General features: G+C 36.2%; 1 protein-coding gene across 8 annotated transcripts; it reads left to right on the forward strand.

Annotated features, from left to right (window-relative positions):
- Positions 1-1,421: 1,421 nt before the first annotated feature.
- On the forward strand, positions 1,422-27,609 carry MBIP (MAP3K12 binding inhibitory protein 1). 8 transcript variants are annotated; one of them, XM_049612874.1, is made up of 9 exons: positions 1,424-1,608; positions 5,390-5,509; positions 7,271-7,495; positions 7,585-7,681; positions 10,457-10,522; positions 10,751-10,903; positions 14,508-14,605; positions 21,216-21,254; positions 22,823-27,609. In XM_049612874.1, exons 1-9 carry the CDS (start codon positions 1,480-1,482, stop codon positions 22,928-22,930), a joined length of 1,035 nt encoding a protein of 344 aa, XP_049468831.1. In that variant the 5' UTR covers positions 1,424-1,479; the 3' UTR covers positions 22,931-27,609. The 8 variants fall into 8 exon arrangements, 7 of the variants coding, with proteins under 7 accessions (XP_049468835.1, XP_049468834.1, XP_049468831.1 ...); XM_049612875.1 differs by having other exon boundaries at positions 22,826-27,609; XM_049612876.1 differs by having other exon boundaries at positions 1,424-1,563.
- The last annotated feature ends 310 nt before the right edge of the window (positions 27,610-27,919 follow it).

Genomic DNA, 27,919 nt, shown 5'->3' on the forward strand with positions numbered 1-27,919 from the left:
TTTCTAGTTACCCTCTTATATTCTCCTTGAAAAGAGACCAAAGGCAAAAAATGCTAGCATTGCAAAGAATCGTGAGTTTAGGTTAGGTATGGAGATGAGTGCCTTGAATGGGAAGGTTGCTCAATTTGGGATTACACATTGTGAAATCTTTCTCTGGATGTTTCTAGACACAGGCTGGATTATAAATTGTATATCTTGCTGTGAACAAGGAAACAGACAGGATTTCTCAAGATCCTGTCAAGCCTCCTGATCTTTGGAAATGAAAGCCTAATTAAGAGGCTCCCAAGGGACAGGTCAAAGGCATTCTTTTATCCCTACTGCCCCTATTCCACTTTCTTGATGCCTATTCTGCTCTTTTCATTCAGCCTACTCTAAAACTGAAGAATACATATTGTGCAAGTTTCCACCTTTGCTTTTTCTACTGTAGATGCATTAGACTATTAGAATTAAGAATTTTAAATCCCTTATCCCTTATCTCTACACTGATGTGTTTTGTTTTTGAATAGAGCTTAACATTAAAAATTCTTCTAAAATTTGTGTTCTTCAACTGGACAACAAAACTTTTTAATGTTAGACTCTGACTATAAGATTGAAAGTCCTTCAAATATGTTTTAATAAATCTGATGAATAATACTCTGTCAAATTTCAATTCGGATTTGTGCCTTCCTTCTAATTCCAAAGATTGTGTTGCAGGCAATTACTTGGGTTAAAGGGTTAGAATTGTATTGACAGTGTCTCACTTTGAAAGTTTTAGGGTGAGCGTCTCTACAGTATCACCCAGAGAATAGCAGCTGATGCGCGTTTTAAAATTTGACATAATTATTTTGCAGATTTAAAGTAATTAACGTCATTCCCTTGATAGTAAATGAGGCATAGTAAAGCATCTTACTGTTCTTTTCTATCCTCCGCTCCCTCGCATGAAATATTAGTGACGCTAATTTGTGTAAGTTTTAAACAACCCTGTAGATTCTACAAGGTTGTAATGTTCTAAGTATGACAATTCTATGTGAAACAGTTTTCCAATGTTTAGAAGCAGGTGTGGGCACTGCTGTATCCCCGACCTTTCTGCAGACCATTTCACAGCGCCATGTTAAAATTTTAACTTTTAATTTAAAAATTTAACTTCTAAAACTCTAACATTTAACTATGTTTCCTCTTACCATCACTGATAAGCAACATCTAAGAACCAAGACAGTCTTCAGATGCTAACACTCAGTGGACCACAGTTCCAATCACCAACCCAAATACCTTCTGCAACCTCGTTCAGGTCTACAATTCCCCGCTCCCAGTCCTCTGTGTGACGCTATAGCTGCACCTGATTGGTGCACGGGCTTGTCAGTCACAACGAGAGAGTGGGTCCTCGAAAGCCGAGTCTAAATGAGACGCTGTGTTTTTACGTCATCTCCCAGAGACGAAAGCGGGAGGGGGTGGGTTTGTGAGCACAACTCGGTGGTGGCGGGGGTAGCCTGTGAAGGTGTCATGGCTGCTGTAGCTGAGCTTAGTCGCTCCAGCAGTGGTGACAGGAGTTTGGAACGGAGCTGCAGCCCTAATCTCTCCCAAGAGGTGCTCTGCGAAATCTTTCGCTCTCTGCATAGCCTGGTGGGACAAGTGAGTGGTGGTCTGTGGGAGTAGGGGTATGGGAACTATCCGGCCCCTCCCCCCTTTTTTCCTCTAGCGGAGGCGGGGGGCCGAGGACGCCGGCCGGGATCCGGCCTGAGTAACTGAGGCCGGAGGAGGAGCCCGAGCCCAGCAGCCGTCGGTCGGAGCGAGGATGGCCGTACGGACTTAGTTCAGGATGGGTTGCAGACTAGATTTCCTTGCAGCTCTTCTCCCCAAGAGTGAGAGAGGAGAGTGTAAGTGGAAAACCCGGCTCCGAGAACATGTTTGGAGAGAATGAATGTGTACAAAGCTGTGTAGGTTGGGAAGGCGCCTGGCGCGTAGGACTCTCTTTCCTTCAGTCCATTCATTAGAGAAATTGATAGGCTAGCGCGGCCTGAGAGTTTTGGAAAAGAGCTCTCAGCCTTTTTTGAGTGATTTGCTGTAATGAGTCACTTGGTTTTCTTTCTTTTTTTCCTTCTGGTCGTTGTGTGCATCTCTTACCCTTTCATACAAGGAGGAAAATAAAAGGAATTAATCTAAATACTTCTTGCATAAAGTTGGATGAGTTAGCCACGGTTGACAACAGTTTGCATCGGGAACTGTTGTTTAATCGTCATTTAATTATTAACTAATTTAACTGGCTAATAACCTCTGCAGATATATCATAATAAATTGGGCTTAAATAAAAGTACTCCCTACACTCTATTACAATTAAGTGACTATTAACGTTTCATGAAGTAAAATGCAAAGCATATTTTAAATGAGAAACAACTTGAAAATACGTTTGTTTGCTTTTAAAAAGGAAATCTTCTCTCATATTTTAGATGGAATATTTTCTAGTTCTAAATGTTTGTTATGGGGTTGGTACTAGCGCGGGTAGCAGACTTTTGTGTCGAAGATAATGTTATCTTCCTTTATAAAAATAGATCATTTGTCTGATTGGTAAAACATTATTTTTAAAAGCCGTGGGTAGATAGAGAATACATTTTTTTAAGTTATTTCAGTATTTAAAAGAAATTCTAATATGTCGCGACTTGCAAAAAGTACTACTCCAAGTTGAACATTAGTTTGGTGTAATGGAAGTTATTAATAGAATCTGATAAAAGTTATAACTTTTGAACTCAATTGTTTGCCACGGACTTACTAAAAAAATTTTAAAGACTGGGGGACATAAATATTTTAGTCTTATCACCGAAGACCTGTACTGGTTTAACATTTTAAGAATGTTTTATGACATTGGAATTGTAAGGTTTATTTATATTTAAATGTCAGGATGAAAAAAGTTTTTGCTCATCTATAATTTACATAAGGTTTTTTTTTAGTGATGAGATATTTTTTAAAGTAACATTAAGAAATAATTTAAACATTTCTTTTGAAATGTTTTGCATACTGAATTTTTACAACTCATTTAAAAATTTTAAACATTCAGATATTCTGAAGGTACAAATAGAGATGTGATTAAAGTTTACTTATGTCACTTGTCAAAAATGTTAGGAGTAAATATTTGGCGAGTTTACATGACACAGTGAAGGGACCATCTATACAAGTGTCAAAAATTAAATCCTTGTCTCATCAATTAAATGCTAACCATTTTTTACAATGCTAACCATTTTGATATTACTCTTTATATTTTGAGATGTATTCTTTAAAGATAAGCATGAAAGCCACAATACTTATCAAATTGCTCCCGGAGGAAATCACTATTTACTTTTGCAACAAGTTTGCAGGCTGTATTTTTAATTATAAGTTTCAAAAAAAATGTCAATATGCCTAATTTCATTCTGCATAGTATCATTATATTGTTGGCTCTCCTCAGTAAGAAACGAAATTGAATGTTAAAAAGTATTTTCTATCCCAGATTTCAGATTTACTGATTTTAACCTTCTTGCTTGCCTCTCCATGGTCCATTTTACCAAGCTGAAGCATTATTTATTGTTAGCTTGGAGTATCATATTAATTTAAGTTTTTACTGAAAATGCATATTTGTATAGGCCATATTAATATCGAACTAATACATTTTTGAGTGAATGGTTTACAATAACAAGTTCTGTAGGATAAAAATGCATAGAACTCATATTACTAATAGGGAAATTGTTGAGTAAATAGTTGGATATATTGGGATAATTTTATTTATTTATTTATTTTTATTGGGATAATTTTAAAGTTAATTTGTATCATGTGGTTTTCTTGAAAGACCAAATATTTTTAATTGTGCTTGGAAGGCTTACATAATCATGCTGAATTGAAAGAATATGATCCCAACATTAAGATTTATTTTCTGTAAGTTATTTTCTCTAGAAAATTTGATGTTTTGCTTTGGTTGAGGATTTATCTGTGTTATCCCTAAACTCTATTATGACTAGTGTTTAGGGATAACTCTCTTATGAATAACACATAAATTTATTATCAACTATAGATCTCTTACAGGACTGTAGAAGTATAGTAATAGTTTACTTCCATACGTAAGTTGTTGTCTAATGAAATTTTTACAGGCATTAAATAATATAAACTAAGATTAATGCAGTAATCTTAATGTAAAACCTTAGTTAACATAAACTAACCTTTGCCAGTGCAGTCTATACAAAACTTCTATTTCTTTATACGTATCTAATATGGACCTTAAATGTTTCTTGTCTCATGCAAAGGGTGGGGGTGGTAAATTTTTGTCATATAGTATTCATTGAGTATAGTGCCTTTTTGGTAACTTTGGGTCTCTGGTTCTTTATTCAGTGATTCGTCTTTTTGTTTTATTATAATCACAACTCATAACATCTGTATTTGAACTAATGTAACACTTGCCTTTATTTTGTACAAAATAGGACTAACTTTTAATAAATGATTTCTGAAAAAATAATTCTATGATGCAGCATATCTTTATAGTATGCTATAAACACATGTCCCTAGAAAAGTTTATTATGGTTCACTTTTATTTACTTAAGAGCCTAAATATGGAAGCTTTCCTTCTAAAATTTTCACTAATTTTGATACTAATTTTATATTTGGGTTCTTGGTAGTTTTCTGTATATAATTTTATTCTAACAGGTCACACATAGCCAACTTATAAGAAGTTTTATATGATAAGCCCTCACACAATACTAGAAAATACTATTTAACCAAAGATTTGGCCAGTGTTGTGGAAAAGTTTTTGTTTTTCACTTCAGATTCCACAGCTAAGTAATTGTTTTTTTATTTGAAGTAAATAAACATGCTGCAGTTTATCCCTAGATTTTATAATATGTATGAATAATCTTGAGTTCCAAATTATTTTAAAAATTGGTTAAAGTTGAAAATGATAAAAATGTGATTCAGAAAACATCAGAGTAATGATGTATGTCAGTTATGTTTTTATGTACATATTTAACAAAAAGAAATGTTTATATCAGAACTTGCATAAATGTACCTGCCCCTTCTGTTTAATGCTCTGAGCTAGAAGTACTGAAAAGGGCAAGGCTTTCTTGCCTCTCATCCAAAGGTTTTAGATAATGAAGTATCAAAAAAAGCCTTATCTTTCCATCTTTCCTGGACAGTTTCACCTGTGAGATGGTCCCATTACACAGACCCAAGAATAAAATTAGAATGAGATGTCATTGTGATTTTTTTCTATAAAAATTGCACCTTTCTTGGCCTTTTAAAATGGTAACTAGGTAGAGCATTTTAATGTATCATTAAAAACCTGATAACTTTGAGCTAAATAGGCATGTTACTCTAAAGAAATATTATTTTTGTGACATCCCATATATTCAGCTTAATCGTGTAATTTTTGTGATGTCGCTGGTTTGCCCCTTTGAAGCTTAACCTCAGAGATGATGTGGTGAAAATTACAATCGATTGGAACAAGCTCCAGAGCCTCTCGGCATTCCAGCCCACTTTGCTCTTTAGTGCACTTGAACAACATGTTTTATATTTACAGGTAAATTTCTTGTTAAAAATGTTAATTCAGTATTGAGAATAGAAATTAATTGCAGTTAAATTATAAACTAGAGTATTTGTCAGGTCCGTCTTAACACTGTATTAATAGTGTTATCAATAAAAGGTTACTTCAGCCAGGTTAGATCTAAATCTGTTCATTTCCATAGTGATCTGGACAGTCTCAGGAATATAGTCCAATAGGCCAATGTGGCTATGAAGACTGAATGAATGCAATTCTATTCAATTCTAGACTTGTGCCGAAAATTCAATACAGTAGCATCTATGGTGGGTTATAATTAAGCAATAAGACACGGCAGGTGTGTGTCATGCTATGATAATGATTCCATGCCTTGGGTGAGTTTGGAGGCTCATGGAGTGCTTTCAGTGGTTCAAGAAGTGGCATTATCCCAGCATGACACATCCTGGAGTGTCTATTGCAATTAAACAGTTTCAGCATACTTTTTAAAAAGAAAGTAATTTCTGTGACATTAATGTCTCATCTTAGTAAGTAGCCAGTCACTATTTTATCTTTTCTTTTTCTTAACAGTTTGAAATAATTCATCCCTTATATTAGAAGTCAACATTGAATTATTTATAATAGTATTGCTATATTTTATAATATTTCAGTTTAATAACTGAACTAGTTATTTGCCAGTTTCCGTCTCTGCAGTTATAACTGATGTTAAGTTTGCAGTTTATCTCTAATCAAAGTATATAATATGAAGTGTCAAAAGGTAAGTGGAAGAACTGTTTGGATTGGTCATTTTATTGCTATTAGGATGTTATAAGGTTTCAGAAGAATAGTTGGTATATAGTAAACAACAGAAGCAAAATTATAGGTATGAAAAAATAACTGGAACATTGACCAGTACTGGTGTGTTTTGATTAATGGAGTAAACATTGATTTTCAACCCTCTGTTCAGTGACTTTATGGGAAATTTTAACTCTGTTTCATATTGAAATAGTTAACCCTAAGATTAAAGGACAGAAATAATGAGTTGTAGAACTCAACTGAGGCCTGATTGTTGGGGGGGGGGGGGGGGGAATTGTGGGATAATTTACGTTATACAATAGGGTTTTTTTGTTTTGTTTTGTTTTTAATTCCCTCCAGTATAGTGAATGATAGGGATATATCTCTTTTCAGCTATGGAACTTGGGAGTTTTTATTTTCTTTTTAAAAATTTAATTTCGTGACCCAAGAAGGTATCTTGCCATGTCAGGAAAAGCCTGAGTGTTCACTCAGCATAACACCTATATATTTCATATCTATGCTGTCTCATTCACTTTGGCCAACTGCAGTTTCAAGTGGAGAATCTCCAGTGATACAGTGATAATGCAGGGCTTTGCTGAGTGAGAGCACTGGCTCTCATGTTAAGGAGGAAAAATACTAAGCCTTAGTGTTCTGAGGAGGCATTTGAATGACATGTTAATTAAGTGGCATTGGTGCCAGAGGCTGAGGCTTTGATTTGGCACAAAATAAAAGATGAGTGACAGAATGATTCCCTCAAAGAAAATTTTAAATTTCCTCAGGTTTTCTTTCTTTCTTTCTTTCAAACAGATTTATAGCAAATGATAATGGTCACAATAGCAGAGAACAGCAAACACATGTGATCAGATCTATGTATCCTGATATGCCAACTTTTTATATTTTGTTTGATATTAAATATTGCATTTACTTAGCAGAAATTTATATAAATATATTAAATGTGTAATTAATTTTGATTAGTTTGAACCTCTGCAGATGGAATTGTGTTTTTCTCAGCCTTTTTTAGCAAAACTTCAGCCTCTGATTAAAGAGGAGAATACAACTGTTGTTGGAGGGACAGAAAAAACAGAAATGGGGAATAAGAATGAAGTAAATGCCAAATTTCCCATTAGTGACCTACAAGAGGAAGAAAAGCACAAAGATTGTGATTTAGGAGATGTGAAAAAGACACAGATCCATGTTGATCCAGAAGTAGTTCAAATAAAGGCTGGAAAAGCAGAAGTAAGAAGTTTTGTTTTTTTTGGGGGGGGGTATTATTTTTTAAAATCTTATGCTTGAATTGTTAAAACATGCGTACTTATTGTTTGTAGATTGACAGACGAATATCTGCATTTATTGAAAGAAAGCAAGCTGAAATCAATGAAAACAACGTGAGGGAATTTTGCAATGTTATTGATTGTAATCAAGGTAACTACCTCGAAGAAGTTAATTTTCATAGGATTTTAAGCACAGTTTTTACAGTTGCTCTGATTTTTCATTTGTTTTTAAAAATGAATAACATTAAACCAGTTTATTTCACAGGTTTATTTAGAAGCTAAGGCAGCAGAATTTCTTTCTGTTTAATAATACACTACATTGCAAAAACAGGTTTCATTTTAGTTATGCAAAGATCAAATGCTACACACAAGGGCTACCACAGGTGAAGATTCTTTTAAATTTCCTTTAGAAATGAAGATGAAGTGTGGGTGGCAGTGTTGCTTAGTCTCCCAAGAAGGAACTAAGCTATATAAATTTCAAGCCTGTAAATGTACTTTTGAAATTATGATGTTAATACATAAAGTGAACTTAGTAAAGTTAATACTCCTCAAGAGGGAGCAGTTTTCTCACTACTCATGAGCTGTTTGAAATGTTTTCTGTCACGATAAAAAAAATTGTCATGAAGACTGTGGTGTCTTATGCTTTCTTCCTTTCTCTCACAGTGCATGCATTTGCTGTTCTTTTTATCAGATTCTCCTTTTCCTTTCCACTTGGTGCTATAGTATATTTACAAATCTGCAGGTATGCTGCAGTATACAAAATATTGCAAAGCACTGGCATAGATCTTACTCAGGCATCATAGTAATAATCAGAACAAGTAGTTCTTAGAAAAAATTATGGAGAAGAGTTCCTAATTGGAAGGAACATTTTTCTTGTTGCCTCTACCATCTCTTAGCTAATTATTATGAATACAGAATTGTGAGATGAACCTAGAATTGACACTTACATTGGTATACTGATTCTCTTAATAATGAAATAATACAGGCTCAAGTGGGTCCTGAATTCAGCCTTTTCTGCTATTAACATTATACATGCATATCTCTAGGCTTAGTAAATTTTCCTGTTAGCTTTTCAGAACAGGTGCAATAGTGGCAAAATCTCAGGTATTGCAATCCATCCAACGGCAAGCAACCCATGAGAAAGGGTTTGTTGAGGGAACAAGCACATGTGTCACTAATGTTATTCCTCTGTTCTCCCTGCTAACTCTATTATTATAAACCACCAGGGGATAGAAATTGACAAGAATTGAAATGCTCAGCAGGATTCCTTGGCCCATTCAATCCCTTGCTGGCTCAAAACAGTGCTAGCAAGAATTGCTGTGGAGAGTGGCTAGCACTCATACATTCACTATCTTCACACCATGCTGAATTTCTCACTGATGGGTCAGTTAATCTATATACATGGAATATAACTCTGGAATGGATGATAGCTTCTTTTTTTAACCCTTAGCCCCATGAAATGTTAGAAAAAGAATGGAGAAGTGATGGCCCTTTGAACGTATATTGAGGTATCTCAAAAAAAAAAAAAAAAAAGGAAAGAAAAAGAAAATGATTCTGTTTACTATCTATATAAAAGATAAATTTAGAATATTCACATAATTTAATTTGTCAGCGGAACTGTTAAGGAAACTCTGAAAAAATATGAATGTATTATAATGTGTTCGTGTATTCCTTTGATACCTGTCAATCTGACTGAAACAAAACATATTTTTTTTGAAAATCAGTTTCCATAGGGAAAAAAAGAAGTTTCCCTCAGTATCTCTTTTACCATCTATTTTTTATTATAAAATAAGGGGAAATTTTCAGGAAATTTACTGCAGTGCATGGCTTAATGTCATTTTAAGTGTAATTTCATAATATTTGACACACTTATGTTTCAAATTTATTCATGTTAGGTTAACATTATTCCAGTTTTCCCCTGGGTTTGTAATTAATTTTTTGATACCTAATTTGAGGAAAAAAAAAAAAAAAAAAAGCTATGCCTTTCAGCTTAGAAAAAAATTGGAACAAATTTTTACAATTTATTTTTCCTAAAATTGTACCTTTAGACAGGAACAGTCTGGAAAGAGATAGATAGCTTTTGGGATTCTGAAATTAAAATGTGTTAAATGTATAATTAATCCTTTTTATTAGATGATTGCTAATTTGACCAATAAGTAATATCAAAATGCTGTATTTTTTTAAAAGGCATTTCGGTAAAAATAATGAGTTCTATTTATTTCTGTGATGAAATAAAGGGAATAAAGTCTCTTTGGCTTAAAATTAAAATGCTTTCTATAATATATAAAGTATTTTCTCCAAAGGTCCAGATGGTTTGGGTAGATATTGGTATTTGTTAAAAAATTATATTAAATTATGCCACTGAATGCTGAGGACTTTTCTTTCTGTGAATGTAAAAATTAGGTACAATTAAAGCTTATAAATTTTAGAGGGTAAAGGTCACTAAATTTTATCCTGAATAAGATGGTAATTTAATTACTGTTATTTGAAATGATAATTCTTTTATTAGTAGCATGTTAATATGAATTATTGGAAGTTTCTCAAAATCTCATATAGTTGAAGTTAAGAATATATTTAAACTTTTTTTTTTCAATATATGAAATTTATTGTCAACTTGGTTTCCATACAACACCCAGTGCTCATCCCAAAAGGTGCCCTCCTCAATACTCATCACCCACCCTCTCCTCCCTCCCACCCCCCATCAACCCTCAGTTTGTTCTCAGTTTTTAAGAGTCCGTTATGCTTTGGCTCTCTCCCACTCTAACCTCTTTTTTTTTTTTTTTCCTTCCCCTCCCCCATGGGTTTCTGTTAAGTTTCTCAGTATCCACATAAGGGTGAAAACATACGGTATCTGTCTTTCTCTGTATGGCTTATTTCACTTAGCAAGGAAAATATTTAAACTTATACTCATCTAAATTCTCCTTAGAAAACAGTTGTGCAAGAACTGATGCCATTTTTACTCCTTACCCGGGATTTAAAAGTCATGTAAAAGGTAAGTATCCACTACATATCTTCATCACTGACAGAAGTTTATTCTCAATTATAAACAAAATGGAATAGAAATCACCTTCCTATCTAAATTTTGTTTATTTTAAAACACAAAAAAAGTCTTGCCTTCATACTTGGGTTGGTTAGATGGTCTTTATAAAGTACTGTTAGGGAGATAGAATTTCTGACTTTGGAGCGTATTAAATTTACATTTCAAAGTTTCTTAATTTAGTTTCTAGAGTTGTGAATACATATGGACCACAGACTAGACCTGAAGGAATTCAAGGGTCAGGTCATAAACCTAACAGCATGCTCCGAGATTGTGGTAATCAGGCTGTAGAAGAACGACTACAAAATATTGAGGCTCACTTGCGATTGCAGACGGGTAAGCAGAGTGCTGGGCAGTGCCCTAACAAGGTACCTTTGCAAGTAGTTAAACTACACAATTTGTTGAGTCACAGAATTTTCATTGAGCACTTGCCACGTACAAAACATGCTTCTGGTTGGTATGAAAATGAACAAAGCATAGTCTCTACTCTCAAGGAATCTACAGTTCATGTGTTCAGGTTCTTCCTCCTCTTGCACTTCTCACCAATTTGAGACTGTTAGTAGAAAGGGAACAGATTCCAAATAGATCCTGACACTCTCAGTTTATTAAAGTCATGGCTGAAAATTAATGTAGTCTTTTTCCTGCCACCAGTGTCATAACTTAACCATGACTATCACCCACTGTGCTAGGTACCAAGTATTGATAAATGTGATCCTATTCCCCAAAGATCTTTCAGTGAGGAGAAGCATATAACTAAGTAAATACCATAGGGGAAATGAACTAACATTTATTGAATAATACTAAGTGCCAGTCACTCAAAGTATTATACATGTCAAGTCACCTAATATTTAACAGTACCTTTGTGAGGTGTTGGTGCTGTTATTGTCAGATGAAGAAACTGAGTTCAGAGAGCTCAAGCAACAGGCCCAAGGTAGTAATGACAACTCGAAATCAAACCTCAGTCTCAACTGGCTGTAAAGCTGGTCTCCCTTCTCATTTAGTCACCAGATAACTGTTGATTCTGTCTTCTAAATATCTCTCAAACCTACCCACTTCTGTCTACTTCCACAGCTGCTTCTCTAGTTGAAGTCACTGTTCTCTGCCTCAGACTGATGGAAGGATATTTGATGGTTGCTTTGCCACTAGTCTTCTTTCTCTTCTTCCTCAAGACCAAATCTGTACCAATGGCCAAACTGCTTTTTCTGAAGCTCAAATCTGATCTTGCTGCTCCCCAGTTAAAAATTCTTTAATGGTTTCCTGTTGCCCTTACATGCATACCAAACTTAGTACTTATATGTTCATTCCACAAATAGGTATTAAGTTCCTACTGTAAGCCAGGTACTGTTCTAGGCACTGAGAATACATGTAAACAAAAATTCTAGTAATATATGCTACACAAGAAGAGCTACAGAGAAAAGCAGGTTGACCAAGAGAAGAGAAAGGAGCTTAGGATGGGAGGGGATTATAATTTTAAATAGCACGATGTACTCCTACAGTTCCAGCCCCCTCTGGGCTTCCCAGCTCCTACTCATTTTGCTGTCCTTAGGGCCTTTACCAAGGCTTTTTCTTATGCCCATGCTTTCCCCTCCTGATCCCAGACTGTTATGGATTGCCCTTTCGTGTAGTCTCAGTAGCACGTGGTACTCCCTGCCCTCCTTTACAGCAGTTAGCACAGTTGTGTTTGTTTAATATCTATGTCCCTTGCTAGATAGTAAGGTCTGTGAGAGCAAACTGTCTGCCATGTTCATTACTTTGTGCTTAGCGCAGTGTCTGGCAAAAAACGGGTATTCAAGAGGTTTTTAAATGAACGATTGCTCATTTCCCTTTTCAGATGTATGCAAAGTACAGTGGGCACAAAGTTAGTGTTCAGAACTCTCAGGAGAAATCGAGAGATGGTATCCCTGGTGAAGTGTTATTTGCATCCTTGAAGGATTAGTAGGAATTTGTCAGCAGGCAGGAGCAAATTATTCCAAAAAGAGGGAACACCGTGTGCAAAAAGTACTGAGGCACAAAAATATGGTTAGGGAATTTCTGAGTCCAGTCTAGCTGGAGTATTTGCCGGATAGAAGTAGAAGATAGAAGATGAGAAGGAGTAAATCTTTGAGGGTAATAAGAGATTAGCATTAAATGTTAACCCCTCCCCCAGAAGTAAATTCATTTAAAAAAACAACTAGATAAAAGGATTGATTGGCTTATTAAGTCTAATAGTATCCAGTAGTTAATTATGAAAAGTATCTGTTGAATGTCTACTATGTGCCAAGTACTATTTTAGACACAAGGGGGACTGAAATGATATAGCTGCGGTCCTTAGCTTCAAGAACTTCACAGTCTGGGAGAAAGAATAATGCTGAAGTGGAATGTTATGGGGGCTATGAAGGAAGGACATGGTGGGGCACAAGGAGCCTCCGTATGAAGAGATTCAGGCAGTGCTTCACTGATTCAGTGAAGTTTGAACTGACTCTTGAAAGATACAGAGGTGAGGCAGAGGACATTCTAGGTAAAGGGGGCAGCAAGAGCAAAGTTGAATAAGTTACTCATTTTGCTGTACTCAAGAGCAAGAACAACCAAGATCCTAAGATAAAAAAATTCTGAAAAAAGAAACCCATTTCTAGAGTTTTCATACTTAACATCAACAAAAGTTGATACCTTTGATAGAAAATTTGCCTGTATGCTTTAATTGCATAATGATTATCTAATTATATATTCGTTCAGTCTGTAAATACTGAGCACCTGTTTGTGAACTGATGATTCCTAGGTTTGTGCAGTGCACAAGCTGCACAGCCACACCAATAAACACAACAACATTTTGCCCTCCTGGAGCTCACATAAAAGTGGAGAAACAGGCAATAAAACAAAATATATGGACTGTAGTAGTAATATATGGAGGTGGTAGTAATGGTTTGGAATAAAATAAGGGAAAGAATAGGGAGTGTGTCTGTGGCGAGGTTTAGCGTTGGTATTTTTTAAAGGGTGGTCAGAGAAGTCCTTCCTGATAAGGTAACTTTTCAGCCCAGACCTAAAGTTGGTGAAAGAAAGCTTTGTGTAGGGAACCACAGGTGCTAAAGCTGTGAGAGTATTTGGCCTACTCAAATAACAGAAAAAAAGGAACCAAATGGCTAGAATGATAAAGGTGTGGGGAGAATGTCCAAATTGTTTAGGACCTTATATACTACTGTAGAGGCTCTGGTTTTTAGTCTGAGTGAGATGCAAAGGTATTGGAAGGTTTTGAGCAGACAAATGACACTATCTGACTTACATTTTAAAAAGATCATTGCTGTGTTGAGAACAGACTGGGAGCAAGGCAGAAACAAGAAGTCCAGTTTGGAGGTTGTGGTAATCCAGACAGAGATGGTGGGGGTCTAGACAAAATGGTCATATTGATGTACTGAGAAATAAAAGGATTTGGGATATAATCATAACATTAAAATTTGAATAACTTTAACTTATCTTCCCCCTCCACAGAAAGTTTGTTAGGAATTATGATGAAGCTCCTAAACATTCTTTTAGGTTAAAGGGGAAAATGTGGCATGTAGGGAGAAATATAAATTGAAAGTGATAAAGACATTGCAATCACCAAATTGGTCTGTTGTCCCCATGCATTTTTCTCCTCACAAGTAACTATCAAAATCTATCAGAAGTACAAATTGTCCGATACAGGAACTATTCAGTAGCATGTAATAAATTTAACATATAACAAATCTTCTAGAAATATAGGAAGCATAAATGGGGCTTGGGGAGAGGTGTAATATAATATATCCCACAGTGTATAACACAAAAATATGAGCTAAGGATTTCATTTTATTTTACTCTTGTTCGTTATCTTCTGAGGCTTAAATATTTCCCATTCCTCTGCACAAGTTTCTCTGCATAGTATTTTAAGAATAAATATTGTAAGAAGAATTATTCAATAGAATCTCAGAATTTTTTTAAATGTATTTAGGTGGTCCAGTGCCAAGAGACATTTATCAGAGAATTAAAAAACTTGAGGATAAAATCCTTGAATTGGAAGGCATCTCTCCTGAATATTTTCATTCTGTAGTAAGTATAAGTGTCTTTAAAAAAATAAATATTTTATTTTATGATGCTTCATCATATAACAATTCACTCATTTATCTGCTATATGTGAAACACTGGTGGGTTGTTGTTTTTTTTAATGTTGAGAAAGAGAGCACGTGCGAGCGCGTGAGAGGGGAGGGGCAGAGAGCAGGGGTGACACCAAATCCAAAGCAGGCTCCATCCACATTGTCAGCACAGAGCCCGACGCAGAGCTTGAACTCATGAACCGTGATCATGACCTGAGCCGAAGTCTGACACTTAACCAGCTGGGCCACCCAGGTGCCCCATGTGAAACACTGTTTTAGTAATTCAAAGATAGAGGTGCCTGGGTGTCTCAGTCAGTTAAGTGTCCAACTTCGGCTCAGGTCATGATCTCAACAGTTTGTGACTTTGAGCCCCACATCGGGCTCTGTGCTGACAGCTCGGAGCCTGGAGCCTGCTTCGGATTCTGTATCTCCTTCTCTCTCTGCCCCTCCCCAACTTGTGCTCTGTCTCTCTATGTCTCTCAAAAAATAAATAAACGTAAAAAAAATAATAATAATTCAAAGATAAACATAGTCATATGTAGGGAATTACCTACTTTTTAAAAAATTATGATTCTGAATTTTGTATTTAGACTCATAATTTTTTTTAAAGGGGTAGTTTTATTAAACATTACCCAAATTCTCAAATTTCAGCCATTTTCATGGCATAGTATATCAGCCTAGGTAGTTGTCAATCCTGTCACTTACGAAAATGCTATCTTATGGAACAAAGGCTTCCTCTGGGACCCTGCTCTGTCAGTTATCCTTTCTGTCTGTTTAATCCCTCACTGTCCAGACTCCTTCCCTCAGCTCATACATGTTTACATTTCTCCTCCATACTAAACAAACAAACACCTCAATCTGCCACCCTTTTTCTTTAGCTTAACCACCAAACTGTTTGAAAGACTAGTCAATGCTTGTCTAATTCCTCAACTCTGGCACTTATTTATTCATTCATTCATTTTTACCCTTTTTTCCAAGGACTTTAAGAAACGGCGTTGTACTAATAAGTCTCTTTTTGTCACATCAGCAGGTTTCAGACAAGTGACCCTGCGTTCACTGTGTTATTTTACTCAGTCTTCTGGGGTGATTATACATACACCTGCCTTTTCTGAGGTTTTATTTTGTTTTTTTTTTTTTTCTTTTTTTCTTTTTTAAAGCAGTGTCATATTAGAACTTTTCACCTAAAAGTGAACAAAATGTCATCTAAAAGTGAACAAAATGTTTTAATTTACTAAATTTTTAGTGAAAATTTTACTAAAACTCCTGGGTCAGAAAAACTATGTAAAGTAACTCATATTAGCATGAATCATTTATAAGTCACTGGTGAAAATATATTTAAAATTATTTTAGGTAAACCAGCAATTTTTCCAAAGTGGTGAATTAGGTATTCGAGTAAGGTAAAGAAGTATTTCCAGATGAAGAAGGCAGGTTTATATAACAAAAGTGAGCAATGAAGCTTAAAGATCAAGAATTTAGAGAAAGAGTTTTAGTGATTTATTTCCTTCAAATGTAAAATAAGGTTTATTGAAGTTCTAAAGGCTGAAGCAAGGATTAAATGAGGTAATACCAGTCAAGCACTTAGCACACTGTCTAGCACGTAGTAAAAACCTCAGTAACTCTGCATTTACTTAGTTTCAGAAACCAGCTATGAATACACTGTGTCATATGTAAAATGTGGATAAGTCATATAATTCCTTTAGCCTTCAGTTGTCTAATTTAGAAAATTTCTTGGTTATATTACATAATTGCAAAGGTTTTTCCACTTTTAGGGTTGTTCTTTGAATGTATCTTCCTAGAAAACTTGATAAAGATTTTATGCTTTTTCCTAAAACAGTCTGCCATAAGTTTTTTTTCTCCATTCAAGTTGCCTTCATTAAGTAATTCCTAGGCAGATTATTTTTCTAGTTCAATTTCATACTTTGTTAATATAGCTCTTGTTAACAACAGAACTGATCTTAACAGAGAATATCGTAGTATTGGATGCCTCCAGAGAGACCTTGCTCCATCATTATTCTCTTTGTTTTTGATTTATAAAGCTTAACATCCACCTGTTACTGAACTTGATTAACAAAAGAACAAGCCCTTCAAATCATAATCTTGTTTTGGGGATGTCTTATACACAAGATAGAATGTTTAGACTATTTTGGTTAAAGAGGTAGACTAGTCAGATTGTAGAAGACCTTAAATACCATACCCAGAAGTTTAAAGCATTTAAAGTTTAAATGCTATTGAAAGCATTTGAGCAGGGAAGAGACTTGTGCAAGTTACTCAGAAGATTTATCTAATACTCTGCGAGATAAATGAAAAGGGAGAGACCAAGAATAAGGAGACATTATTATACTAGCTTAGATATGAAGTGAGATTCTGAACTAAGGACAAGAGAGTGAGAATAGAAAAGATTAATGCAAGAGGCATAGAGCAAGGGTGAGTCAATTTTCTGGTTGGAAAAATTATACTATCATTGACAGAAATAAGAAAATCTGGAGGGGGAGTTATTTTGGGAGGAAATGTGAATTTAAAGTCATATCAGGATATGCAGATAGAAACATCAGGTAAACTTTTCAAGAGTAGGACTTATACTTCAAATAATTGGGAAAGTCTGTAGAGGTGATAATTAAAACACAGAATGGGTAAAAGAACACTGGGATTGTCAGAGGCCTGAAGTCTGAAACTTGGTGACAACTTTAGGAGCAGGAAGCATTATACATGCAAACAGGATTGGCCTGTATGTGTTAGGTTGCCATACTTGTGATAAAACTAGTACTCTAAAAATATATTTCCAGATATGTTAAACAATATATATTTGATTAGAAGGAACACTTCTGGATTAGTATTACAAATGACAAGTCCAAATTAATAGTGAGCTACAAGGAAGGACAAAACACTGAAAAGGTTTAAACATTCAGATTAACTCTATCCTTAAGGCCTATAAATAAACATGGCACAGGCCCAATGGCACAGGCACTCACCCCTCCTAAACAGAATGAATGTGCCATCTCTGGGAGCCACACTCTTCGCTTAAGGTAGGTCCGGCTCTAGGAACATCTGTGGACATGGGCAGAGTTAAAACACATACCCTGTAGAGGACATATACTCATCACTCTCACCATCCTCATGCTGGGAGTACACGTATGGAAATCACATATTTCTACATATCTTTCAAAAGTGTATAGAAAAGAGTACATACACTGTACAGTCTTCTAGCTTCTAAAGTTAGTAAGGGAGGGGTGCCTGTGGCTTAGTCAGTTGAGTGACTGACTTCTGCTTGGGTCATGTTCTCATAGTTCGTGAGTCTGAGCCCCATGTAGGTCTCTGCACTGACAGCGAGGAGCCTGCTTTGGAATGTCTCCCTGTCTCTTTCTGCCCCTCTTCTGCTCATGTGCATTCTCTCTCAAAAATAAATAAACATAAAATAAACTTAGTAAGGGAAAATTGAGCCCATTATATTTCTTATGGATTGAATTTTTATAGAAACTGAATTCTGAACTCTGAGAATATTTATCTGTGTTTATTCCAGACTTACATGTAGATGAATTCTAAACACAGGGAAGACTCATAGTTGAACAGAGATTGGTTATCATGGGTAACATTGAAGCACAGCATATGAAAAGGGAAAAGCTAACGGAAAAAAGATATAAATTGCATTTGGTTCAGGAACAAAAGTAAGTTACGTAAAGTTCTTTTCAGTTATGAAACACATAAAACTCCAAAACAATGTATATAAAGCAGGAATTACAACAGAGATTAGTGTTTTGTTGTACCTTTTAAAGTAATAGTTCTAAAGGTCTTCATTCTTCACATTCAACATGATAAGATTTGAATGGGATAATGTTTTAAAATTTTTAAGGGCATCCCTTAATAGACATTTAAAAGATAAAATCCTTATTAGTATTTCCAAAGAATTATTACTGATTTTAAATTTTGACCCTTGAAACCGTAAATATAACATGCTTCACAAATACATTTTTATAGCATTGTTCATTTTATAGCACTTACCACTTACATGTTTACACATCTGTTTTTTACACTATATTTTGAACCTCTGAAGGGCAGGAACTGTGTCTTGTTCATCTTTGAACACATAGACCATAGTAGGCATTGAATAAATGTGTGAATGGATAGGGTTTGGCTGCTAGTTCATTACTGGACTTTTGAAGGTGTGTTACCTTTGTTCCAAAGCACTGACTAGGTGGATCCTTAACCATGTCTGTAATGGCAACTCCTGGTTCTGAAGGTAAGTATAGGAAGAAGGGAGTCAACTTCATGTGCACAGGCCATGTACGTGTGAAAGTGTGTCATGGGCCTGAAGCGTGAGGTAGTAACTGGATCTGGCTAGAATATAAAACTGCAAACACATTTTGGAGGGCCTTGAAGGTCACACTAACCAGTTTGCAATTCTGGTGTCACTGGTGCACAATTAAGTTTTTGAGAAAGAGAAACTTGTTCCTGTCTGGTGGCATTATGAAGTTTGAGTTAGAGATTAGAGTCCAGAAAGATAGTTTAGGAAATAGATCATTGTCCACACCAAGAAGAAATCTGAATCACAGTAGTGGGATGGGACCACAATGGAAGAAATACTTAAGACCCTACACCTAAACTAAGCCCCCCAAAACCACATTTTACTGTTTTTAAGTTACTGAATCTGATGTCCTTATTCTCCTCATTCTGATACTTCTCACTTTGGTTTTGTGATATAATAATAATCTGATTGCTCAATGACATGGAAACTGTCAATATTTTAATAGACTAAACTGTTAGGAAAACAAGGGGAAGTATATTTTAATCAGGTGTGTAAAAAGGCACCCCTTGGGAAGGTAGAAGACTGAGGAGTCATCTGACCAAAATTAAACCTTAAGCCCTTACCTGCCTATGGGCCCATCACAGGTATCCAGCTTAGTTTGGCAAAGGAAGGAACCTGTTTATATAAACACCTTTCCCCCCATATTTAATAATTATAGTACTTTGGGGCACTTGGATAGCTTAGTTGGTTAAGTGTCCGATTTTAGCTCAGGTCTTGATCTCACAGTTCATGGGTTTGAGCCCCAAGTCGGGCTCTGTGCTGACAGCTTCAGATTCTGTGTCTCCTTCTCTCTATGCCCCTCTCCTGCTCATACTCTGTATCTCACTAAAAAATAAATAAACATTAAAAAAAAAAACAATTACAACACTTCATGATTTCCCACTTACTGTAACTACTGATAAAGAAGCATACCTCAGTATTCTTTGAAACAGCTTTTGACACAAAGGAAAATGAAAGTTTTTACCTTTTATTCTAAATCTTAGTGGTCAGAAATATTCATGAGAAATTTTTGCCACCTACATTGACAATTTCTTTGTCAAATATACCGATATACTAATTTGCCATTCAGAAGCTTATGATTCTGTGAAACTAAGAAAATCTAGAAATTAATTTGGTCAAGGTTTAAAAGGCTCAGCAGCATGTCAGTGAGAATGTTGTCAGCTTAAGTAATAGAGATTTAAACTTAAATTGGCTTGAACAGCATGGAAATTATCTTACAAAGTAGGAAGTTCAATGGTAGTACACTCTTCAGGGTTAATTGGTTCTTGGGCTAAATCATGGTTGTCAAAGAATTGGGCTCTTTCCCCCTCAGCTCTGCTTGGTATTGGCTTTTCCCCCAGTGGCAGATTGCAAGACAGCTACTTTCAGGTGTCCTATTCAGACACAGCAGTGTCCAGAGGAACTGCCTCTTCTGAAGGCTTTCTCTTAGAAGTGAGAAAGCTTTTTCCAGAAGCTCTCTCCCGAGTCTCCAGCAAACCTCTTCTTACTCATTGGCCAGAACTGGGCCCATGTCCATTCTAGTCGCTGACAAGACCAGTGGGATACGATCAGCATTCCCCTGAGTCCTATAGAGGAGCAGTGGGTAGCTGCTTGTACAGACAACCACAGTGATCATCAGAGTCAACCAAGGATGTGTGTACATGTGTGTGTTTTCACCTGGTACTCCAAATTCTGTTTTCCTCTATTGCTTCACTTGTTCAGTATCCTGAAAGGCTATAAGAAAGGAAACTAAGTAGAGAAAGTCCCCACAGCATCTCCTTCCATAATTATTCCCCCTCATTAGAAGCTGGGAATTAATGGGAATGTGTGTGTAGCCAGGGAGGAGCATGTTGCTTTGATGTCACTACTATATACTTTTTTTTTTTTTAAGTTTATTTACTTATTTTGAGAACAGAGAGAGTGCTAGCAGAGGAGGAGCAGAAAGAGAGAGGGAGAGAGAGAATCCCAGGCAGGCTCCTTGCTGTCAGCACAGAGCCCAACTCGGGGCTTGATCTCCTGAGCATTGAGATCATGACCTGAGCAGAAATCAAGAGTCAGATGCTTAACCGACTGAGCCACCCAGGCACCCTATTACTATATACTTTTAAGATCATCTTTTAGAGACTATCTTCCAAGATACAAGGACACAGATATCAGTGGCAGATAGTGCTTGATGAGTTCTGTGGGCTTTGTTTCTGCCAGGGTTCTCTGTGTTGTGTTCAGTATTCTATAAAGGAAAATTGTTTATATTTTCTAAGCATTGATTACTTACTTTCTTTTTATCTAGAGCTTTTCTGGAAAAAGAAGAAAAGTACAACCACCTCAAGTAAGTTACTGAATTCTCATTGTGGCTTCTGAAATAGTTGGATAAATTTTATGCCTCTCATCAGTAAAGTTTCTACACTGGTTGTTTTTAGATCATACCCTGGGATTCAAGATTGAAAAAAAAAAAAAGTGCAGCATAAATTAATGAACTTGAATTAAATAATTTTATTTCAAGGGTAAGGAATGATTCATATGAGTCATATAAATGTGAAAGTATCTAGCTGTTAATTGTGGCAGAATGTATCAATTACCAAATGCAGAAAAATAATAAATGCTAGGTAATTTAAATCCCCCCCATCTCAGGAACCCCAAGATTAAGAGCCCTATGCTCTACAGACTGAGACAGCCAGGCACCCCACCCGCCCCTCCCCCTTTTGCTGACCCTACTAATTAGCAGCATCTAAATCAAAAAAGGATGTTTGGCAGAGGTTGACTTCAGCCTACCACTGTCCACAGTCCTACTATATTAATTAGTTGAATCTTAATTAGTGAGGTTCTCATAGCTGTTAATGGTAGTAATGTAAATTTAAAGTTGGAGAAAACTTGGGGCGCCTGGGTGGCTCAGTTGGTTGAAGCGTCCGACTTCAGCTCAGGTCACGATCTCGCGGACCGTGAGTTTGAGCCCCGCATCGGGCTCTGGGCTGATGGCTCAGAGCCTGGAGCCTGCTTCCGATTCTGTGTCTCCCTCTCTCTCTGCCCCTCCCCCGTTCATGCTCTGTCTCTCTCTGTCTCAAAAATAAATAAACGTTAAAAAAAAAAAATTAAAAAAAATAAAGTTGGAGAAAACTTAAAAAAAAGTTTTTGGTTTATTTTTGAAGAATAGTTTTCTACTTATTTTTTTTTTGTAAAATTTTGAAGAAATTTCTGAGAGCATCCGTGTTTTCCAGGAGAGGTAGTTGCTTGCAGTTGATCCATCAAAAGAGAATTTCTAGCAGTTAAGCTAATCCTAAAGTTTAATTTTTTTTACTGTGAGAATAGTCAATTAAAGGAAAAGTTTTTACAATCCTTTCAAAGTGAGAGTAGTCAGTTAAAGAAAAGTTTTTACAATCCTTTCAAAGTGAGAGTAGTCAGTTAAAGAAAAGTTTTTACAATCCTTTCGAAGTATCCAGGAGAGCTTCCTCATTAGGAAAGAGAAAAAAAGTATGAAATATTTTAAGCCTTGTTATTTTCTGCCTATCTGATATAGCCAACATAAATAGTTCAATTTAAGAATTATTCTTATGGGGGCACCTGGGTCGTGCAGTCGGTTAAGCATCTGACTCTTGGTTTTGAGTGAGGTCATGATCTCATGGTTCAAGAATTCGAGGCCCTTGTCAGGCTTTGCTCTGATAGCACAGAGCTTGCTCCTCCTGTCTCTGCCCTCACTCATGTGTCTACGCTCTCTTTCTCTCTCTCTCAAAATAATAATAATAATAATAATAATAATAATAATAAAAACATTTAAAAATTACTCTTATGAAGGAAAAAAAAGACATTTACTGTATTGTCAGTATTTCTAGTTCATTTAGCCCTTTATCTGCATTAAGATACTTCAGAGTCTTATTCAGCAATTTCTATTCTTGTTTACAGCAGAATTATTCACTGGCTGAACTTGATGAAAAAATTAGTGCCCTCAGACAAGCCCTGCTCAGAAAATCAAGAGAAGCAGACTCCATGGCTACCCACCACCTTCCATGAAAAACTCCTCTCATTCTTGTCATTTTACTTTTTTTATATACTTACAGTGCAGTTAATTAAGTGGATATGTGTTTATCAATGTAACTTACCTTCTCTGAAATCAAGGTTCTTTTCATGAGAGTCTGGCCTGCAGCAGGTCATCTGCAGATATTCCAGTGAAGTTTGAAATGGCTATAAGGTGTGGAAAACAGCATTGTTGGAAAGTGTCCCCTTCTGTTCTAAAGGAGGTATTTTGGAAACCGAAAAACTTAATTTCAAAGCACATCTTTTTGTGTGTGTGTACATGCCACAGAAAGGACGATTTATTTTGAATAGTGATATTTAAAAGGACTTTATATTTGTAACATCAGTGTCAACCAGTTTTTTTGTTTAAATCAGTACTTTATACGTAATAGGCAAGAAGAATTTACCAACTGAAATGAATTTTAAATGAATGCATACTTTTTTTTCCAAATGCTAACTTTAATGTAAATAAACAGTAGACTCTACCTTTATCCCCTTACTGTGTGACCTTTAGCAAATTAATCTCTCTTTGTATCTTAATTTCTTTATCGGTAAAATGGCATTGATAATAATAAAACCTACGGTTGTCATGAATAGGTGAGATCATGCATATACAGCTTTTGAAACTGGCCCAAGGGCAGTGCTCAGTAAATGTTAGCTATTATTCCAGTATAAAACCAAGTCTGTCTTTGAAAGTGTTTAGACGTTACAAATAGTCCCTCTCTCTTGACAGCCTCACTTTTTTACAGTGTCCCAGTTATGTTAGGCAGCATATGTATTTCTATAGTTGCAAATTAATCATTGAAAAGATGCAGCTACAGTCAAGGAGCAGATGTTTAGGTCAAGAATTGTTTTGGTTGCAAGAATCAAATCTACCTAAAATAGCTTGTAAATAGGAACTTGTTGAATCAAAAAATCTGGAATTTAATTATAAGAAGTATAGCTGGACATTGTGGTACCTAGGAGGTCACCAACAGTTCATCTCTCTCTGTCTCTAGCTGCCTCTGACTGTTTCTATGTCTAGTTCTCTGTGCCCTACCTTCCTTCTTTTCTGCTCTCCCTCTTCCTCTCTTTCCCTCTGTCTCTCTTCTTCGTTCTTTTTCTCTTACCCCTAATCATCTATGTGACTGCCTTATTCTCTGTGAACTGATTTCTCTGAAGGCCTCTTCATTACTACTTGATAGTAACTTCATTACTCCATACAGGGTGACATGTTAGCCCTGTCTCCATAGCCTTGGCATTCATGCCTTTGAGTTGACATGGTGCAAACTCGAACCCAACTCTGCAGAACCTCACAACTCCTCTTAGATCTCACTCAGTGTGATCAGGGGTCTCTATCAGTTGTGGCCAGGATGATGGGGCAGGACCTCACAGAAATACACAGTATGCACACAACCTTGCACAACCATTTGTGGAAGCTTTGAGAATGGGGGCACCTGGTAAAAAATAGGGGCTTTGAAATCATTCCCAAGAAGTAGCTGTGGACTAGGTTGATTCTACTAACATTTTAACCACTATATTTCTTCTCTGTGGAGCAACTCATCCTTCAAGATCGTCTTGCCCAGCGTAATCCAGTATATGTAATGCTCAGTCTCCATTACAGTCTGGTCATTGTAATCATCCTGCCAGAATGACCTCCTCTGGGTTTACTGGCACATTTACTACCATCATGCCAGTAACAACAGGAAAAAAGTCAATAAAAGTAAAAATGAGGTTAACTTAGAGGTAGAGAAGAAACCTAGAAAACAGGATCACATACTGGTCACTAGTCTGCCCCGAAATAAATGTCTTGAGTCTGTTTCTTGACCTTCTTGACAGTAGAATAAGTTCCCAAATCATGCCTAACAGTCCTAGGATCTGTCCACTAGAAGGATTTCCTTTTACCATTGTCCCCTTCAGGCCTCCTCTCTCCACTTCAGTAAGTGTTGTCCGGTGCCAGCATCCTTTCTACTTGAGTTCAAGCCTCCAAAAAAGACCAGGACTAAACACCATGTTGATTTGAGTTGGCATAGGTGCTTATTCAAGACTAAGGTTCTGATGATAACTACCCCAGAATTTTAGAGAGTTTTCAATCACCATCTTTCTTGAGTACATCCTTGACTGAAAGTCAATGCTAGGAATTTCTGTGTGGGTAAGTTTGCTTCTTTAATTACCAGGCTACCTAATGACCATTTCCTCAGGATTTTTGTTTGGCTCCTCTTAGACCCATTGTTCTTAATGGCCCGGTCCTCAAGAGAATAAAGGAGGAAAAGTGGAAAAGGTTTTGCAAAACAGGAAGCACTTCCACCTCAGTCTACCCCTAAAAATCCCTCCCCTCCAGTCTAAGGAAGTGATTTACTAAGGGTTGGGAGCTAGCAGGGGTGATAGTAATCAATATGTTTATCCTGAGGAAAAGGGCTGGGTTTCCAGCTACTACTGGATAGCCTTTCAATTGCTAGGCTCCTGAGCCCTGAGCTTTTCCAAATTCATGAATGGTATCTGGACATCATCTTCAACAATCTCATTAGAAAAGTCTTACCTTTATGAAACAGATAAGTAATTTCTGCTTTTCCCTATCTGCTTTTAGCCAACCGGGTATAGAAAACTTTTTGCCACTGCATTTTAATCATGTCCATAGGGAATTAATCCTACATTTTGACATGTGACAACTTTTAAATCTAAGCTTGTCCTTTAGTGACATGTGGTTTGGGTCCCAAGAAATTTTAGACAATTGTTTAGCTATTTTGCCAACTCTTACCTCCATACTACCCAGTTTTCCATGGAATAAGGAATCCTTTCTGTCACTCCTGCCTTTATCCCTCTGCCTTGACTCCACAGCTAGTTCTTCATTTTCACTCAGAGTCTGTGACTTGCAACCCCATTGCTGGCACTAATTTCTGTTTTAGGGATTTGTTGCTTTCAAGAAACAGAAACCCAACTCTAACTTACATAAAGGTTGTTATAAAGAATATAATTCAGGGGTGCCTGATGGCTCAGTTGGTTAAGCACCTGACTCTTGATTTCTGCTCAGGTCATGATCTCATAGTTCATGAGTTTGAGCTCCTTTATAGGGCTCCACATGGAGCCTTCCTGGGATTCTCTCTCTGCCCCCTACCCCCCCCCAAATAAATAAAATTTTCAAAAAAGAAAATAAAAGAATGTAATTCAGGGCACCTGGGTGGCTCAGTCGGTTGAGCGTCCGACTTCGGGCTCAGGTCATGATCTCACAGTTTATGAGTTCGAGCCCCACGTCAGGCTCTGTGCTGACAGCTCAGGGCCTGGAGCCTGCTTTGGATTCTGTGTCTCCCTCTCTCTCTGCCCCTAACCCACTAGCATTCTGTCTCTGTCTCTCTCAAAAATAAATAAACATTAAAAAAAATAATGTAATTCAAATTGCAGGAAGTTCAGCCAGGTTTTGTCACTCTGTCACACTGAGCCATGTCATCTGGATTCTGAATATACGCCTCATTCTGCTCATAGCTTGACTTCTCTGAAAATGTCTTCTTTTCTCCTTCTTTGCAATTTAGTTTTGTGTAAGACTTTGGGGTCTGTGTGCTGCTAGCTCTCACCTATCTCTTTGGCTCCAGTGTCCCGTGTTTATTACAATTCAAAATATGAAAAAGGAATAATTTGTATTCAAAACTGTCTACCCCTGGACCAATTATCTGTGGCCTGAGAGGATATTCAAGAACAAAAAAAGCCACATGACCTAGCCCTTTGGGGGAATAAGTGGCACTTCCACCAAAGAAAGCATGGGCCAAAACTCTGCCCCTGTGATCTAGATTGATGGAACAGTTGGCCTTTACAAAGTTTTTAGTTCTCTAAGAAATACTTTTCTCCCCCATGAGTTTATCTGAAAATGTTTTATGATCTTTTAACCCTAGAGATATCACATGAGTCCATTAAACAAAATTTTAGCTTTGGGTTTCTTTTTTGAGCAGTGCTAACTTTATAAAGATTGATATTTCATGACTTTTAGTCTCTTAATATTCTCCAAGGGATAAAAAGAAAATTTACTTTTTCAAAATAGAATAAAACTCATATTTTTCAGTTCCCATAGAGGTCCACTGGACCCTTCTATAACTCTAAGATACATTATGGGATCTCTGATTTAATTTTTCCTACATCTTTTGAAATATTTTATTTCATCATCCCAGCAACTATTTAATTATTACTAATCAACTATTTGCAACTGTGCTTTAAAAGACTAAAATAGTAAGGAAATGGAATGATGATGGAAACACCTAGAAGAATGTAATAGTATATGTAACAATAAAATAAGTGAGGATCCTTCTGTTTTCACATAACATTGCCCAAAGTATTGCATTATCTTTTAAGAAGATATAAGGGTCTAGAGAGACACCATCTTTAGAGTTTTTTTTTTTAAGGCTTTCAATGATGATTACAGTTAATAGTTTAGATTTCTTTGTTTTTACTATAATGGCAAGTAGAAGGAAATTAACAGAATTTCCACAATTATTAAAGTAATCAGAAGATAAATGCAAAGAGACAGAGGGCAGTGCTCTGGATCCTAATGATGTTGATGAAATTGACCACATAAGCAAAATCTCAGATCATGAGTCTTCAGACTGTGTATTTAAGGTCTGTTTTCTCAAACTCAAGAATGAATGAGTGAACCATATATTTCTAAGCACAATTAGAATATCAAGTATTTTCATCCACTTATTCAATAGTCATCATGCAAATTTTATAAGGACCTGGACCATCTAATTTTGCTAAATGGGTGGTGGTGTTGTATTTTTTCACTTTTTATGGTGTTTATTCACCAAAATTTACTTGTTGTAAAGTAAACAAAATTTCCTAAGTTGTAAAGTGCTGAAGACAGCATTTTTGTATATACAAAGGTAATTGAAAGGATATAAACAATGTGGAAATGAAAAAATTACTGGACTGTTCATTCTAATTGATGCTTATAAATCTAAAAAAATTTTAAATGTTTTCCAATAATTGCCATCCTTCAATAAAATCATATCATCAAAGTTTTTT

Source organism: Panthera uncia (assembly GCF_023721935.1).
Source record: "Panthera uncia isolate 11264 chromosome B3 unlocalized genomic scaffold, Puncia_PCG_1.0 HiC_scaffold_1, whole genome shotgun sequence".
Classification (NCBI taxonomy): domain Eukaryota; kingdom Metazoa; phylum Chordata; class Mammalia; order Carnivora; family Felidae; genus Panthera; species Panthera uncia.